The 18,595-nt window shown below is 47.2% G+C and overlaps 1 protein-coding gene across 1 annotated transcript in view; it reads right to left on the bottom strand.

The window, feature by feature from the left end:
* Positions 1 to 1,679: 1,679 nt before the first annotated feature.
* Positions 1,680 to 18,595, bottom strand: part of HSD17B4 (hydroxysteroid 17-beta dehydrogenase 4) — a 974,808-nt gene continuing 957,892 nt past the window's right edge. The window contains exon 24 of the mRNA XM_085632660.1: positions 1,680 to 2,160. Within this exon, the coding sequence (XP_085488786.1) occupies positions 2,071 to 2,160 (90 nt within the window). The 3' untranslated portion in view covers positions 1,680 to 2,070. The remainder of the gene's footprint in view (positions 2,161 to 18,595) is intronic.

The following is an 18,595-nucleotide window of genomic DNA, read 5'->3' as shown; positions in this document are numbered from 1 at the left end:
AGCGATTTTTAAGAAATAGCTATTTGGTAAGCACAAAATGGAATGCAACAACACAGGCAGCAAATAGCGATTCTCTAATAGCGATTCCTTAAGAATCGCAAACGCAATTAGGGAATTGCTATTTGCAATTACAACTCCATTCTTTCTATGGGCCTCAAGGCCCATAGGTGAGAATGGTTTTACATTACCTAAATTGCGATTACCTTATTGGTAATCGCAAATTAGGTAATGCAAAGTTAACGGTGCCCTGGGGCCTAAGACCCCCTGAGGCGCCCCTAAAAAAAATAGGTGCACGTGTAAGGCACACACATGCCCTAGGGGCAAGTGTGTGCCACGTGACACTTTGAAAAATGCAGTTTTGTTCATTTTTCAAAGTATGCACATATTAGCATCAACTTGAAGTTGATGCTAATTAGCGTTTCATAAATGCACAATTCACATTTAGGAAAGGCTTCTTGCATTAGCATTAGGGAATCGTAAATTGCGATTCCCTATTTGCATTCGCAATTCAGGTAATTGCAAGAAAATGCAATTACCTAAATTGCGAATCTCAAAAATGCTCATGCATTGCAACATGGCCATTTTGCGATCGCAAACGGCTGATTTTTGAGAATTGCACTGTTTGCGATCGTAAAATACCTTGATGCATGTGCCCCATAAATCTGAAATACCACAGTCTGAAGTACAGCACTGAAAGAAATACCTCCTACAAAAATGTTTCTAAATATAAGACCAGCAATCATTTGCATTTATACTTTAAAGAAAAGAATGCAAAAGCCAGTTTAGGAAAAAAAAAAGAATTCTATGAATTGGTTTCTATGAAATGGTAAATGCCATTCTTCATGCAAATTTCCATTGAACAGTTTGGGTGAAATGGTTTCTCAGTAATGGTGTTTCATGAAATTGTTTTTCTATTAAATCACATACAACCGGAGGCCATACCAGGGGCAGCTCCTCCATTACAGCGGAGGAGCGTTGCCCCACTAAAATGCCCCCAGAGATAAAAAATAAAATGGTGATAAAGTTAATTAATTACCATTTAATTTTTCGTCACCCTGGCCCAAACCAAATGTCAGGTAAGGGCAGAGAGTCTGTTGAGTGGCAGCAGGGAAGAGTGGTGGCCAGAGGGCTGACTGTGCACTGTTTAAAGTGCACATATCCCTTTAGCCGGCCGTCTTGCGAAGACCAGCCAGACATGTGCACTTTAACTCACTCAACCCAGGTTGAGAGTAAGTTCAGGTCTCCAGTGCCCTCTACAACGCCGACAGAGGTCGCTCCCTCCAATCCTGGTGCTTCTCTCATGCTAGTTAACAGCATGAGCGAAGCACCAGGATTGGTGAAGGGAGTTGGCTAGGGCCCTGACGTCACAGAGAGGAAGAGGACAAGAATGAGGTGGACCGCTGCTGCACAGTAAGTAACTTTGTATTTTATTTATTTATTTACTTATTTATTTAATGTAATCCACCCCACACACAGTAGTTGCCAGCTGCCACTGGGCCATACCATACAAGTGGGCTCTGCTGAGCAAAGGACATTGTACATCATTGAGATGGCATGAGGGCTCAGTGCTGGTGGCTCGTAAGTACCATTACTGGTGATGGCACTCTCAAGGAGCAGTTTTTCAGTAAGACAAGTTGTAAGCAATCCCAAAGAGAAGATGAAGGCACCAGACAAATGTATACATATTTTGCATTTATGTTTTATAAAAGCCAAACGTCAGTACAAATAATTATGAATGAACGCAGACACTGCCGTTTTATTAATTTCACTTTCTTCTAAAACGAAAATGTTTATATTTAAAAGCCTTATTATTTTGTACAAATAGATATAATGTTGAAATAAATTTTTAATGACAAAGCACATTCTGGTTTTCAATCAGACATTGATTAATCAACAAATATCAGGCAGCAAAAGTTTGACAATCAGATATAATTAATGAACGAAGCTAAGAATGTGCAGGGTTCTGTTTTTGCTTCATTGTTTTTAGTGCCTTGAAGCTACCAAATGGTCTTTCTAGAGAAAACCAACAACCTCTCTTCATTGCTACAGAACAGCAAGAGGCGCGCGCCTTCAGAGCTTTGCATAGTCCTTCAGAATGAGCTCCAACTTCTGGCTCAGCATGATATTGCCTTTCACTTTCAGCTTGCCAGCGAAGAACGCCTAGAGGCGGAAGAACAAAAGACAAGGAAACATCAAATTCGAGGCATAGTTTCTCTTTAATGACAAGATATGAAAACCTCGCACACCGTGAATGCCTGGGGACGTATGTAATCATCTATAAACACGAGTCTTTGCAACGGACACAAGAATAGAGCTATACACATTTGATTTTCTTCAGTCTCGGTATTTTCAGTGCCACACTAGTGCTGCTGAGGCAGTTTTATGGATCGAGCACACATTCAGAGGAAACCATCAAAACAAGCTAAAATAAAAATAAAAAAAACAACACAAGGAAATGCTGACATTAAACTTCCCATATAAGCTTTAGGTCTCCTCTCAAGCAATGTTCCTCGCATGTATTCACTCATTTAAAAGTCGCACATGATGTCACAAATGGAATCACAAGACATCATCAATTACTTTATGGATTACACTTTAAATTAACAGGCGATCCGGAACTTCAGCTTTCTGTATGTTGGACACAAACTAGGGTTCGGACAAAAAAATCCTTTAAAAAAAACAGTCACTAACTTTACATTTACTTCTGCTACTTTGGCGCTTTACGAGTCCATTATGTATCTCTTAGAAATAATGTATAGAAATAAGGTATTATTCATTAATCAAGGGGAGTATGGAGCTTCCATAAGGCCACAATCTTACTTGAAGCTCACTTCTCTGCTCTTTCCTTGCATTATAAGTGATCTTAATAAAGGGCTAGCTTTTGGTAGCAGAGTGTGGAACTGTCCATGTTCACCTCAGGCCACTGCTCATACTCCGAATTTATTGATGGTAACCCAAGTTATTTTCAGATTTATTATTCGGTTCCATCAGTAACACTCATTTTCTTTTAAAATTCCTGGAATAAAAGTTTTTTTGTTTGTTCAATGTTGCCACAGTTACATATTCGTATTACTTCCATACATTCGTGGATAGAAATGCATTTCCTTTCTCTGTTTCCTATTGGGTGTGAATACATCTACCATGGAACAACTTGAACACAAAATTTTAATTTCGATTTACCCTGCTTATTGTCTATCTCCAGTGCTCAGCGGTGGCCGGCACAGGTATGCACAGTGGGGCGGTGTCGCAGGGGGGCAAGCAGACAGATGATGGAATAAGAATTACTTATTTATTTAATTATACCTATTACGTCATCTGTCGACTCCCCCCACCCCCCTCAAACCCCGCCTCACCATGTTTACCTGTGCCGGCCGCCGCTGCTTGGAATGAATATAAAAGTGGAGGTACTCACTAGAGTACCAGTTTGCTTCTAAGAAGTGGCAGAGCTCTCCAATTAAAGTACGCCGCCCCTACTGAGAAGTGATACTGCTCCCCATTGCAAATAAAAGAAGCGCAGGTAGGTACTCATTGGTTGGCACCACTTGCCCACTTCAATCATTGCCTATCTGCAACGACGATAAAAACAGATAAAAACAAGGACTTGTTACCTTTTTTAGAGACGTCAACACAATTTGGCACTGTCCCTTTTAATTGCTTGAATTATTCAAGACATTATAAGCCCCCGTAACACAGTCAATTCCACCCTGGTACAACGCACACTTAAAGCAACAGAGATCACTACAGTACTGAAGAAAGCAAACCTAAACTTCAGCATTTACCATCCCATCACTCACTCACTATTTCCCAAGATGAGTGAAAGTCTAGCATCTGTTTAGTCTTGCTGATGGATAGTCCTCATGCATACATATACCAAACCTAAACAACTATCAGTCCATACATTGTGCTTCATTACGCTAGTCTCCTCGGGGAAATGGAGAGAATTAAAACTGCCAACATTCTCACGTGTGAGCACTATTTACCATAATGAAAGATATGACAAGAAATTGCATCAACGGGCATCAGGCCTAGCGAAATCACTGAAAGTGTCAGCATGATGACATGATGGCCAGTGACATCACGTTATTGTTGGACCCGGCCTCATGGCGTGGCCCATCCCGACCCGTAGCGACACCAGACTAACCTCTACACCCCACACGACACTGACTAGCGTAGCCTACCCGACCCAGAACCCGGGGTTACCCACGTCCTCCCCTCCATCTTCCCGACACCGGGCATCCTTCCCCTTCCATCGGCCTCGCGGCCTCCAGTGACCCGGCCCAGCACCCCAGATGGCCGCCCATGACCCAAGCACAACCCCGGCCTAGTCGCGCCATCCCGGCTGGGGGGAGAGAGAGCTCCTGGTGAGCAGTAGAGGGAGGAGGGGTTCCATTCACACCTGGCCTCCTCCCAATAGATGGTTTCGATCAGCCCCCCCGGCCACCCTGGGGGCTGGCTCCACGCCTGCTGCGTGTCTGGGATCCCTCCCGAACCCGCTTTGAAAGGATCAAAGGGCTGCGTGGCAGGAACCCTCCAACAAACGACCCCCTGGCGCTAAGACCCCTACCTGTGAGGGCTCCGGACATCAAAGAGGAGTCACCCTATAACAAGGGGCGCTCTGGGACCCTCGGCAGTTGAATCCTGGAACGAAACGAGCCCTGCTGACGTGGTCGCGGCTGAAGAACATCCTCCCAAAATCCGACGGAACTCTTGGAACCTCGGTGAGCCCTGCAGACAGCGTTGCGGCTCCACCTGGCAGAGACGGACTTCTGCCTAAAACATCCGAGCCCTGCTGAGGGGGTCGCAGCTCACCTTGCACCCTAGAGAACTCTGAGCCCTGCTGAGCGACTCGCGGCTCCTGGAAGATTTTCCGACCTCCGACACCCGGACTCGAGTCCTGCAGATTTGGACACCCTCAAGAGACATTCCGGTCCAGCTGGGCCCCAAAGATCGTCTCGTATCCCCCGGCTCGAGGATTGTGAGCCGTGCGTCGGATAAGCTCCAGCATTGACCCCGATCCTAAGACTGTCCCGCTACCCCTACCCCAACCGAGACTTTGTGAGCCCTTGCTCTACTTGTACAAACGCCTCTGCGGATCATAAAGATCCTGATATTTCTAGATAAAGCATACGAACTCCAGAATCTACGGTGTGGTGTCTCTGTGTTGCCTGGTGCTAAATCAGCGTGTACGATCCTAGGTACGAGACCCAGCCCTGAGGGGGTCTCCGGCCAGTGCTCGGCTATTTCTCCCGGAAGGGTGGGGCGCAGGGTGGTCAGGTACATATTCTGTCCTTCCCTGAGGCAAGCCCTTCTAACAGTTATACTTGCCTCAAATCACATGGATTAATACTATGCGAGTTCTCAAGATATTGGATGAGGATAGAGTGAAACCGGTCAAAAACTAACACCATACCATAACTCCAAAACCTCAGCTAATGGGAAACAGAAAAGAGAATACCGTACTAAACTAAAAACACGAGATTAACATACCGTACTAAACTCATAACATGAGAGTAACTTCACCTGTCATTTGTTTCTAATACACTGCTAGGCCCACAAAATAATCCAAGCACTTTAAACTTGACACCAACATAGCCTGTGTAGCGTTTCCAAAAAGCGATAGCTCCTTATCTACTGCTAGTAATATTGCATTAATACATGGATAAAACTGCTATATCCTTTCTCAGGATTCTGGGACAATAAGGCATGCTTGGGCAGTGCCTTGTACGAGCACTGTCTTACCACTGATGAGCCATGGCCACCGCCCTCTCCCCTCCAACTGGATAAGCAAGTTACTCCCTTTAGGCACTCGACTTTCCGGAAGTACCAAGTCGAGCGATCAACGCATACTCTAGAGCACTGCAGATCTCCAGGGCTGCCATTGGGAGCAGATGGCGCGCGGTCATACTGCTCCAGTTGCCTTCCGTCTAGATCTTCAATTTCCATGAGTCAAGAGGAAGAAGCCGCAATGTTGCCAACTCCTACTAGACAAGCGGATCTATGGATAAAAGGCCTGGTCTTATGAGTGCAGCGGTATGGTACTGCTGTGGCAGGAGGCCATATTTGGGGGCGCCTGCGCTCACAGCTTTTTGAACCTTTCTGATTAAATTGCGGTCTGGGCAACAAAAAGAACATGCTTCCTGGAGGCCATCACCATCAGCAATTGCCTAGACCGCTCGGGAATATGCCTAATCACAAACTGGCTAGAGAATAGGCTATTCCACTGAGCACAAATATTATCTGGGAAGGATATTTAGTCAAATGGCCAAGTTGCAGATTATGTAATCAGGAGTGGGCCAGGTTACAAACTTTTTTTTCATGTCTTGCCCAAAATGTGTGTTCCTTGGCAAATCACTTTCGCTTTTTAAATTCAGTTAATGTCACCGCCAAAAATTGGCAGCATGAAGAGGCAAAGTTCACAGACTGCGGTTTACAAAAAACATTAATTCACACTAAAATACATTTGTGAGCTTCAGATGCTCCCTACCTATAAAGCATGCGTAAAATGAAAATATTGAATAATCTTTAACTCACGGTGGTATTTAGTATCACTTACATCTATAAAATGAATGATAAATGAAGCTTTTCCAAATAAAAGGCGGGCAGGATGGACTCAAAACCTGCGATTGTCATATCTACATCATTACAGCAAACTTAAGTGCCTTATATTGGAAAAGGAAATATATACTTAATCTCACTATGATGGGTGGATGCGGTCCCTTTCTGCAGATTCGTAACTTTGTGAATATTCTTAAGGGGTAAGACTGGTCCAATAACTTTTCCCTCTGCAATAACTCTCCAGCAGCGTTATATGGCACCAAGTGGCTTCAAACAGTGCCTTTTCTGCCCAGGACGTGACAGCAGGAGATATATTGGGCTACCGGATATTTTTTCCACGTTGCATCAGGCTGTGCAGAGAGCAATTAAGAGAGCATAACCGATAATGACCATAACAGTGTAGCATACACCGCACACCTTGGGCTCCTGGCTCTTAGGAATAATGCCACTAGCTCGTTAGGAGAGGACAGAGGGTGCTGAGAAATCTGTGGAAAAATGCGGTATTCATGAGAAATATTGCTCTCAAAGGTAAGTACCTTTTTGTTCTGATAGATACTTCTTCCTCCAGCTGCCTGACCTGATGGATGAGTCTAAGAGCAATATCCGGCGTGAAGTGGTGTCAATTACTCAAGGACGTCATGTACCTCTGCCTTGGCAAAAGATCGGTCCCTGTGGGCCTGAGCCATGAGGAATTATGTCTAGAAAAAGTATGTAATGATGACAAGGTGGCTGTCAGACAAATATCAGCCATTGGGAAGCCCCCGGAAGGAGCAGTAGAAGCTGCCATGGCCCTTGTTGAGTGGGCATGAATGAAGGCCGAAGGAGCCCTTTTGGCCAAGGCATAGCAGATTTCAATGCAAGGGGTAACCCAGTGTGAGTTTGCTTCCTTACCGCTTTGTCCTTCTTGGCTCTAGTAAAACCACCACATAGTTGATCGTTCACTCTGTCCTGACGTGCAATCGATACAGAAGGCCAGAGCACAACTGTGAAGACGGCTGGTCTGAAAGGGCATGCAGTTCACTGTACCCAAGGGCCAAAGTCACTGCCACTGAGAGTTTTCAGCGTCATCAGACAACGAGACACAGGGCATTGGTTAAGAGTGGACATACCACGAGGAATGTTATCACTACATTTAAATCCCACTGTAGAACTATGAACAGAGTGGAAGGAAATGAAGTAAACCTTTCAGATAATCTTCTAAAAGTAGTTGTTTAAAGAAGACTTGTCAGAAAGGAACATGGTGGGTGATGAAGCCGTCAATAGCCTTTGAAAGTAGCGAGAGCTGAGAGCTATAGGACAAGTGATGGCGCCAACTGCATAACATCAGAAAAGCAGGACAGAAAGGATCCAACATTTTCAGCTCACACTACTTAAACATACCCCAGAAGCCTGCATACCTAGATCTTGTGGTGGGCTTCCTGTCAGCTAAAATGACATCACCAATCTGCAGGTGAATACAAGGTTTCTAGTTGGCATGGCTCAATCCAGGGCTTAATTTGTAAAACAAACATAAGTGCCAGGGCCCTGGTCAGAGGGCCACTGCAGCTTGCACCACACATTGCCCCTGCCAGTGCTACCAATGATAGTATCAAACACAATTACTAACCATCACACATCTACAAGTGTGACAATTCAGAGTATTTTAGGCACCCAAACCTATAAGAATGTCTTGGGCAGCAGGTAATAGTCATTTTTAATGTATATTGAATTAACAAACAGCTGTTGTGCTCATTTCTAAATTAGACAAACAGCACCACCTTGTGGCAGACTGTCACAAATTCTGGTGTTGCCAATTAATTGCCGGTGCCGAGCACAGGAAACCACCAGCTCAAATTAAGCACTGGCTCAATCTCCACCCCTGAAGCGCAAGAAAACTGGGGAAAAGGACCATACCACTCTGTTCTGAAACCAGCTCCACCCAGTTGTGAGAAGAGAGGGGCGAGACCAGAACTCCAATAGATTGGCGTATTCAAATCCTCATCCAATCTGGAAGATTAAACTCAGTTGTGCTCGATTTTCCAGCATCTTTTGCATAACTCAAGAAAAGTGGTATCAGTAGAGAAACCTTAAAAAGACCATAAGACCAATCAGACCTGAAGGCATCCCCAAGGGGGAATATACGGAGCAATACCAGGAACAATTTCTGTTCAGGGCCTTGGAGAAGCGATTCATTTCCTTTACTTCTGGGTAGAGCTACCGCCCATGCTATTCTAAGGAGAGACAGCTGACAGCTTCGACACTCACTTTCAGTGTGCCTGCAAAGTGAATCCCAAGTGGAGAAATGCTCCATTACACAGCCTATCGTCACAGTTGTATGATCTCCTGAGAGTCCAAGACACAAAACAGCCCTAGCTGCAGATATAATTGCCATTCATCCAAGTACAGAAATGAAGGGACTTTGTAGCTCTATTGTGAAGCCCTAGTCACTGCCAACACCTAGATATACACTATGGCACAATTGGCAAACAAAAGGTGAACCGCAACTGTAAGCGCTGTGACCCCCATAATGGACCTCAGGTAGACCTTTCAGTCATGCCTGTTAGCAGGCATGACTAAAAGGTGAAAGCAGGTGTCCTAGAAATATAGAGGCAGAAGCAAATCCCCAGGGCTAAGGGCCAACAGCACCTGGATTAAGGACACCATTTTGAACTTGCCCAGATGAATGAACAGATTCAAGAGGTGGAGGTCTAGGATGGGTCTCAAGCCGTCATCTTTCTTGGCAGGGCTGGTCCTAGGATTTTTGGGGCCCCAGGTGAACGGGAAGATACGAGGTCCCTCTAATTTGCATGCAACATCACAAGAAATGACATCACAGAAAGTGGCATCACAGGACATTTAATCTTCTTTGGTATCGCTGAAGTGACCTAGTGTGGATATCAGTAACATGAAGCAAAAGCTGAATGCCCAAATGAAATAAGACTGTCCATTTAGTCACATTGAATGGAAACGTTAGGTACAGGTCTCACAAAGATGGGTTTCCTTACACAATGTTAATTAATTGTTGCCAGATTAGTGCATGATTAAAATTCCAGAGCACCTCAGAAAATGAACTGAATGGCATCTCTATGGAAAATATTATACAATCGGGTATGGCGAAATAAAGTTGAGTTCAAATACATGTGCCTTTTAATTTTTATTTGAAAGCGTTATAAACACAGGACAGGAAAGAAAGGTTACGATCACCCCTGTACTGAAAAGGCTGTTTAAAATGTGAGTTTTTACAGTCCCCAAAGTTATACATCATTTGATTTATTCTTTTCATTTCGTTCTTGTAGTGCTGCATTTATGTTGGAAAAATGAAAAGGCAAGTTCCAGAATGCAAGAAAATAACAGCAGGATGAACTACTTGCATGTGGTATAAAGAAGCAACTTGAGACTTCCTCTGGTGGAAATCCGTGCTTGTGAAAGTTACAGTTTTCATATAAATCACATTTATTGTGACTTGAAGATAAAGATTGATGATGCACTTATTCTGAAACCATTAGTGAAGCCAGTTTTGAGGATAAGACTGTGGACAGCATTGGTGTGTGTGTGTATTTACGCAACAGAGTGTATTTGTTGCAGTGGTATAAAAGTGCTGTTTATTCCTGCCACTGCGATGAGAGTTTAGGGCTTTGTATCTTCTGTACAGAGAAAAAATATCAGTAATTAGGTTTTGCCTCGAGACTACTGCAGAACAGCTGTTTCTTAACTAGAAAATGGAAGCTGACCCCTTACTCATCCCAGGAGTATTGGTCTTATATAATCTTGGAGCCATTAATAAGTTCTTGCATCGCATTGCTGCGGGATGTTACTAAAGAGCTCTTGTTGTGGTGGTGAATTAGGGGGCTTGCTGTGGCCGCGACCCGACCGCGACCAGCGCCAGGAACCTTGGATCGCCGCACCGCCAAAGCTACGCCCCGGCGGTACTCCACACCCTCAACCCAGGCAGCAACAACAACTGCAAGCAAGCGTCACCGGCCAACACCCACGGACCCTTCAGCTGTCACCGCTGCCGGCACACCTGCAGCACTGCCAAGACCACGGACCCAGCGCAACCCACCCGCAAGAACACACCCGAACCGAAGACCCTGCAATGCATCCTCCTCAACGTCCGATCCCTCCACAAACACGCCACCGAAATCTGGGACCTCGTCGACAGCACCACCCCTGACGTAGCATTCCTCACCGAAACATGGACCAACACCTCCTCGGGACCAGCCAACGCCATCCCCCAAGGACACATGATCTCCAGGCAGGACCGCACCAACCACCCGGGAGGAGGAATCGCCATCGTCCACAAACCCACCCTCCGCCTGAGCACACTCCCCGACGAGCCCACAGACCTGATGGAACACCTTCACTTCAAGATACTGGCCAGCCCCACCACCACCCTCCGAGGAACCCTCATCTACCGACCCCCTGGACCATGCTGACCTTTTGCCGAATCCATCACGGACATCATCTCCCCGCAGGCCATCGCGTTCACCAACTACACCCTGCTGGGAGACCTCAACTTCCACCTCGACAACCAACTGGACCCCAGCACCACAACCCTCCTGGACAACCTCCACAACATTGGACTCTGCCAGATTGTAACCGAACCCACACACTCAGCAGGAAACACCCTCGACCCCCTCTTCACAACAGGAAACTCCATTACCTTCAGCCACACCACCGAACTCCCATGGACCGACCATCGATGCATCCACTTCTCCTTCAGAACACACACCATCCACAGACACCAGCACCTGCTCCCACGTAGAAATTGGACCAGAATCACCGTCGTCCAGCTAACCTCATCACTCAGCAACTCCACCCCTACCATCGTGGAAAATAACGACCCCAACGCCGCAGATCGATCACCGACAGCACCAACACCTTAGCCCCCTTCAAGAAAAACAACACCCACACCAAGAAAGCTGGGTGGTTCACCACCGAACTTCAAGAGTCCAGACGCACCTGCCGCCGCCTCGAAAAGGACTGGAGGATCCCCAAATCCACAGAAGCCCTCAACAACCTCAGAGCCGCCACCAGAGTCCACCACCAACTAATCAGAAAAACAAGAAAACAAGCGATCGAAGACAGAATCTCCACCCACGCACACAACAGCAAAGAACTCTTCAACATCATCAAGGAGTTCGCCCAACCTACCAGCGAGTCCACCAACATCCCACCCTCACAAGACCTCTGCGACAAACTCAGCACCTTTTTCCACTACAAAATTAAGAGCATCTACGACAACTTCGACGAAGACAACCAACACACTGAACCCTCACCAACCACCCCTGACACCATGAAGCCAACGATCGACAACTGGACAACCCTCACCACCGAAGACACACTGAAGACAGTGAACTCAATCCACTCCGAGGCCCCATGGACCCCTGCACCCACCACATTTTCAACAGAGCCGCCGAGACCATTGCACCCATACTCCGCCACACCATCAACCGCTCCTTGGCAACCGCATCGTTCCCTGACAACTGGAAACATGCCGAGATCAAACCCCTCCTCAAGAAACCCTCGGCAGACCCCACCGACCTCAAAAACTACAGACCCATCTCCCTGCTCCCCTTCCCAGCGAAAGCCATTGAGAAAGCCTTCAACAGCCAACTCGCCACATTCAGCGAAGAGCACAACATCCTCGACTCCTCCCAATCCGGCTTCAGAAAAAAAACACAGCATGGAAACCGCCCACCTCGCCGCAACAGACGACATCTGCACACTACTGGACAAAGGAGAAACTGCAGCCCTCATCCTCCTCGACCTCTCAGCGGCGTTCGACACAGTCTCTCACCGCACCCTAATACGCAGACTCCACGACGCAGGGGTCCAAGACAAGGCCCTCGACTGGATCCGCTGCTTCCTCTCCAGCAGAATGCAGCGGGTCAGACTCCCCCCCCTTTCCTCTCGGACCCTACACCAACCACCTGAGGAGTCCCCCAGGGGTCATCCCTCAGCCCCACGCTCTTCAACGTCTACATGGCTCCGCTCGCCCCCATCGTCAGAACCTACGGACTCAACATTATGTCATACGCAGACGACACCCAAGTCATCCTCTCCCTATCCAACGAACCCAACACCGCCAGACACAATTTTTGAAAAGGCATGGAAGCCGTCGCCAAATAGATGAAAAACAGCTGCCCCAACGCCTGGAACGACACCTGGTGGCCCCTGCCCTCGGAAGTCCGCCCACCCCCACGGACCACGCACGCAACCTGGGAATCATCCTGGACTCCGAACTCAAAATAGACCGCCAGATCCACGCCGTCTTGTCCTCCTGCTTCAACACCTTCCGCTTCCTACGCAAGACCTTCAAATGGATCCCCCTCGAACACAGAAAGACCGTCACTTACACCCTGGTCACCAGCAGACTAGACTACGGCAACACACTCTACGCCGGAATAAACAAAAACCTCTCACCCAAGATACAGAACATCCAGAACGCTGCCGCAAGACTGACCCTCAGCATGCCAAGACACTGCCACATCTCCCAATACCTGCGCACACTCCACTGGCTTCCCATCGAAGCTAGAGTCACCTTCCACGCTCACAAGGCCCTCCACGACACCGGATCAGCATACCTGAACAGCCGACTCAAATTCCACGCACCCCAAAGGACCCTACGATCAGCCCAATTCTCCTACGCCGTGGTCTCCCGCACCAGAAAGACCAGATCAGGCGGTCGCTCCTTCTCCTTCCCTGTGGCCAGAGCCTGGAACGCCCTCCCTCTCCACCTGAGACAGACTACATCTCTCCCCATCTTCACAAGAAACCTCAAAACCTGGCTCTTCGACAGACTCCCTCCTTGATGGATTGGAACCTGCGAACCCTCCCTTCCCCAGAGCCTTGAGACCCTCACGTGTGAATAGTAGCGCTTAAACACGTGATTGAATTGATATAAAATAGAGGGCACATTATGGTTGTCTCAGCAAGTGTTACTTCAAGTAAGGAATAAGACTTAAAATAGAGGGCACATTATGGGTGTCTCAGCAAGTGTTACTTCAAGTAAGGAATAAGACTTTGTTTAAGGGGGCACTGCAGAGAGCTGCAAAAAGTTTGCCATACCGGGAGGCTAGCACTGGATGACAAGGGTCACAAATGTGCTTTTCTCTGTAGCGCTCTTGAAAATGACACTGAGAATACACTATTACACAGCTTATTTTGGAGACCTTGCCTATTGCTACAAACACAATGTACACCTCAAGCACAGCTCATGGCACTACAAGGGTCTCTCTAGAATCTTACACTTAACCCTTTCTATGCTCATGACGGAGCGGTTCAGTCATGAGCAACGGTGAGCGTGTGCTTATGACGGAACCGCTCCGTCATGGCACCCACTCATGGAGGAAGTGTTGGCTCTCCCCCCCATGGACAGCCCATCTAGCCCCCACAAAGGGGGATGGCAGTGGAAGAGTTTCCGCTGCCACCCAACCCCACCCGGTAATCCCATGACGTCAGCGCGCACAGCACAGCGTGCGCCGACATCATCAGGAGCAGCCGGATGAACTTGAAGCCATTTGCTTCCAGTAGGAAACAGGTAAGTTTCCTTGCTTTGGAGGGGGGGGGGGGGGGGACTGAGATGCATTGAGGCATCGGGAGAGAGGAAAGAGTTTTTCCTCTCCCCCGATGTTTCAATGCAGGGCATTCCTGCTGCGCAATGGCCCCCGGGGGCAGATTGGCCCGTTTATTTTGCAATTCTGCCCCCGGGGAAGGAGGTGGGGGGGACAAAACCTCACTAGGCTCCAGGGATTTTGTTTTGTGTGTAATGGAAGCGACATGGTTGCTTCCAAGGGGGTAAACTTTGGTTAATGGTTTTTTCTGCCCCTCCTACCCTAGGGTGGAGTCAGAAAACCCTACTAGGCACCAGGGATTTATTTCTTTTGCAAGGGGGGTGTTAGACCTGGCACATTGGCGTGAGTCTCCCTTCCATTTTTCGCTGTGCCTCATGTATGTTTTTGCTGGTGTTAGCTGCTCAGGGCACTGTGCCACTGCTGTCCAGTGCCACAGTGCAACTGCTCCCTATTGTAAATTGATGTATGATTTATGGTTCCATGATTGGTTGGTTTGGTTTACCTGTCGGATCCTAGTACAGTGCACCAGGAGTGCCCAGGGCTTGTAATCCAAATACTGCTGGTGGGCTTGCAGCACTGGTTGTGCCACCCACAGAAGCAGCCTGTAAACATGTGTCTAAGGTCTGCCATTGCAGGGCCTGCGTGCAGTCTGGTACTGTCATGCTGACTGGGCAAGTGCACCCACTTGCCAGTCCCTAAACCTTCCCTTTTCTGCATATCAGACACCCCTGTGGTAGGCCCAATGACAGGGTGCATTGTAAGGATAAGGTAGGAAATGCCCTGGTGTGTGTGGCATGTTCTAATAGTGAATTACAGCCATTTTCGTTTTTCACTATTGCAAGGCTACCTGTTCTCCATAGGCCAGAATGGGCAGTTTGGTTATTACATCTTATAATCCCAACTGACTCAGAGATGGTAGAAATTCGAATTTAGTATGCCTGAACTCAGGATGATAAAATACATCTTTTAGTAAAGTTGGTTTTAACATTCTGTGTTTGAAAATGCCACTTTTAGAAAGTAGGCATTTTCTTGTCTAACCATTCAAACCTGCCTCTGCTAGGCTGTGTGTATTCCTTTGTCTGGAGTTTGAGTGACAGGGCTGGGGAATTCCAGGAGACAGGGTGATGTGTCCCAGTGGTGAATAGAGAGATCTGCATCCAGATGGGTGGGAGGAGTTGCACCTGGGACCTGAATAGGGCTGAGCCTGCTTTCCACAATGCTGGCTCCACCTCCTGGGGAGCGGCTGATGTCTCTGCCCAGCACAGTGAATGAAGCGAAGGAATCCTGTCAACAAAGTGCTCCAGTGCTGTACTTGGCTTCCACAATGCTGGCTCCACCTCCTGTGGGGCGTCTAATGTTTCTGCCCTGCACTGTGAAAGGAAAGGAGAGGTCTGGTAAACAGAGTGCTCAGGAACTGGTTTAGACTGGGCAAAGGCCCCTCTGCCTTCAGAGGACAAAGGATCTCTGGGTATAAATATTGGGACCCTGATCCCAAGAATTTAGATCCCTTTGGGAAAACAAGAAGAACCTCTGCAGAGGGAGGAACCAGAAGAAGCTGAGGAGGAAACTATCCCTGAAACTGGGGGATTGGCCTGCAGTGGTTGCCTTACTGCCAAAGATAGGAGAAAGGAACTTTGTGTGTACTTTTGGTCAACTTGTGAAGGATCTCGAAGGGCTTGGAATAGAGCTTGCCTCCTGCTGAAGTCTCAGGAACAACAGACTTCACCCCCCAGCTCCCCAGAGTTCTTTGGAAGTGCCTACTGCTGTTGTTGGGCCTTCGGAGGGACTGCGTGTCGCAAGCAGCTGGAAGCGCGACTCAAGAAGGAGAAGCGTGCCGCCGTCGGAGCTGTTGTCATCGCATCTCGTAAAGTGTGTCGCCGCGGCAGCATCGCATCGAGTGGAAGCATCTCGCAACGCCGAAGAAGCGTGTCGCCATCGCAGCCATCGTAGCTGACGCATTGCACCGCATCAAGAGAAGAGTCTTGCATCGAGGAAGAAGCGTGTCGCCATCGCAGCCATCGTAGTTGTCGCATTGCACCGCATCAAGAAAAGCGCCTCGCATCCACGGAGAAGCGTGCCGCCGTCGGAGCCGCTGTCGTCGCATCGCGTAAAGGGGTGTCGCCGCTGCAGCATCGCATCGAGCGGAAGTGTCTCGCAACGTCGGAGAAGAGTGTCGCTGCCAAGACCGCTGTCGTCGCATCGCGTAAAGGGTGTCGCCGCTGCAACTGACGCATCGAGTCGAGCCTTCTCGCAACATCGGAGAAGCGTGCCGCATCTGGAAGATCTTCACGTCTTTATTTCTTTGCACCAGAACTTTGCCGCATTTCCATCGCTGCAACATTGCTTGTCGTGGAAGCGCAACGCATCTAAAAGGTACATTGACTTAAAGTGTCGCATTTAAGAACTTAAGAGAACTAAGCAAAATTCTACCATCTAAAGTAACAGTATTGTGTTTTTTTGTCGTTTAACGGTCTTGTGGTAAATCTATATAAAGAATACTTATTTTTTATATAAAAACCTGTGTGGTGTCCATTTGTAGTGCTGTCACTTGGTTACTGTATGTGTTCACAAATGCTTTACACACTGCCTCTGAGATAAGCCTGTCTGTTCGTGCCAAGCTACCAAGGGGGGGAGCAGGGGTTATTTTAGGAGTGTACCCCCCTTACCCTGATTAGAGGAGAGGGTCCCTATTTGTCACAAGTGCATACCTGTGCCAACTAGAGACCCCCAAGTCTAACAGGGGGCACTAGTCTGTCTACTGGTTTCTGCCCCACCTGGGGGACAGATCAGCCTGGCCGACAACCTCACCCGATCCCTTGGGCAAGATCACCCCCAATTTTTCTCAGCCCTATTTGAAGGCCCAACTGGCAGATTGACCATTTGGGTAGTGGCATAGCGTATTATAATGTTAATTGTTTTATTTCTTGTGAATTGTAATGGTAATGCTTTATTTCTCCCTTTTTGTTCTAGTTCAAGGCTTTTGCTCTTTAGACTGTTCCAGGCTGCGGTTTTGTTACTGGTGGTTCTGCTGTTTATGTAGTTGCATGTGTTTGGTAAGAGACTTTTTTTTGTACAATGTAAATGAGTTTCATTTACCTGCATAAATGTGTTTTTTGCAAATGGTGTAATAATAGCAGTATGTTTGCTTCTGTTTTTGGAGTGTCAAAAACGTTTTGCATTTGTGCTCGATGTGTATTTTGTTGTCTTGTGAGTAAATGGTTTTGTTTTTTCTTTCTAGTGGGACATCGTTGGTTTTTGCTGTGTCAATGCAGAGTAGGTGCTAGGGAGTGTAGCTGTCACTTGCAAGTGAATCGTATAGTTTTTGAGTATATAGATCTTTGTGATAAAGGCACACATTTTTTTACTTACTTATTTTGTAAGTAGTTTTTGTAGTGTTGGTTGTTGTTGACTTGTTTGTGCAGTCTCCTTTCTTAGTAGGGATAATGTATAGACTTAGGATTACTGCTCAGCAGGTTGTTGGTATGCTTTCTGAGTCTTCCTCTGACCATGGTTCAGAGACTGACTCTGCATCTGAGGCAGAGGAGGGAATGGAAGATTCAGGCAGTGAGTTTTCTGTCCACGAGGAATCATTGGATGATGAAGCTACTCTTAGTGCAGAAGAAGTGCCTGTTTTAGAGGAGGTCATTGATGCGCCGAAAGTGCAGCAAGAGGCATCTGGGCTGCCGCCTGTGGCTGCAAGGCTTCCCGTTGGAAGTGCTGACCTCTGGGTTGCCCCAGGCATGGTGCAGCCGGCATTGACAGACTTTCGTGGTTTTCCAGGGTGTAGAGTGAATACTGAAAACTTTTTGCCGATACATTTTTTTCTGTTGTTTACGGACAATGTATTTTTGGCAGAGATTGTTGAGCAGACTAATTTGTATGCCAAACAGTGTTTGAGGGACAACAGTGCTAGCCTTAGGCCCCACTCTAGAGCTACCCGGTGGACACCCACAAATCTGGAAGAGATGAAGAAGTTCTTGGGTTTAACTTTTTTGATGGGCTTGCTAAGGAAGCCATCAATGTCTTCATATTGGTCTACTAGTCCCTTGATAGCAACAGCTATATTTCCGGCAGTCATGAGTCGTGATAGGTATTTGCTTCTGCTTCGGATGCTGCATTTTGTCGAGAATGGTTTAGAGTTGCCACAAGATTACCCTGATTGTGACCGTTTTTTAAAGATTCGGCCTGTCATTGATCACTTTGTAGATTGATTTTCCGAGATCTATGCTCTAGAGAAAGAAATAGCAGTGGATGAGTCTTTGGTCTTGTTCAAGGGCTGCTTGGTTTTTAGGCAATACATTCCTAGTAAGAGGGCACACTATGGAATTAAGATGTATATGCTGTGTGACAGTAGGACTGGATATGTCTCTAATTTCAGTGTTTACACTGTTAAGGATTCCAGGATTAACCCCCTGGTTGTCTGTCCACCTTTGGAGTGACTGAGAAAATTGTGTGGTAACTTGGTGGAGGTCTTTTTAACAAAG

Source organism: Triturus cristatus, chromosome 2_1 (genome assembly GCF_964204655.1).
Source record: "Triturus cristatus chromosome 2_1, aTriCri1.1, whole genome shotgun sequence".
NCBI classification, from domain to species: Eukaryota; Metazoa; Chordata; class Amphibia; order Caudata; family Salamandridae; genus Triturus; species Triturus cristatus.
This window is presented reverse-complemented; position numbering and strand designations above follow the sequence as displayed.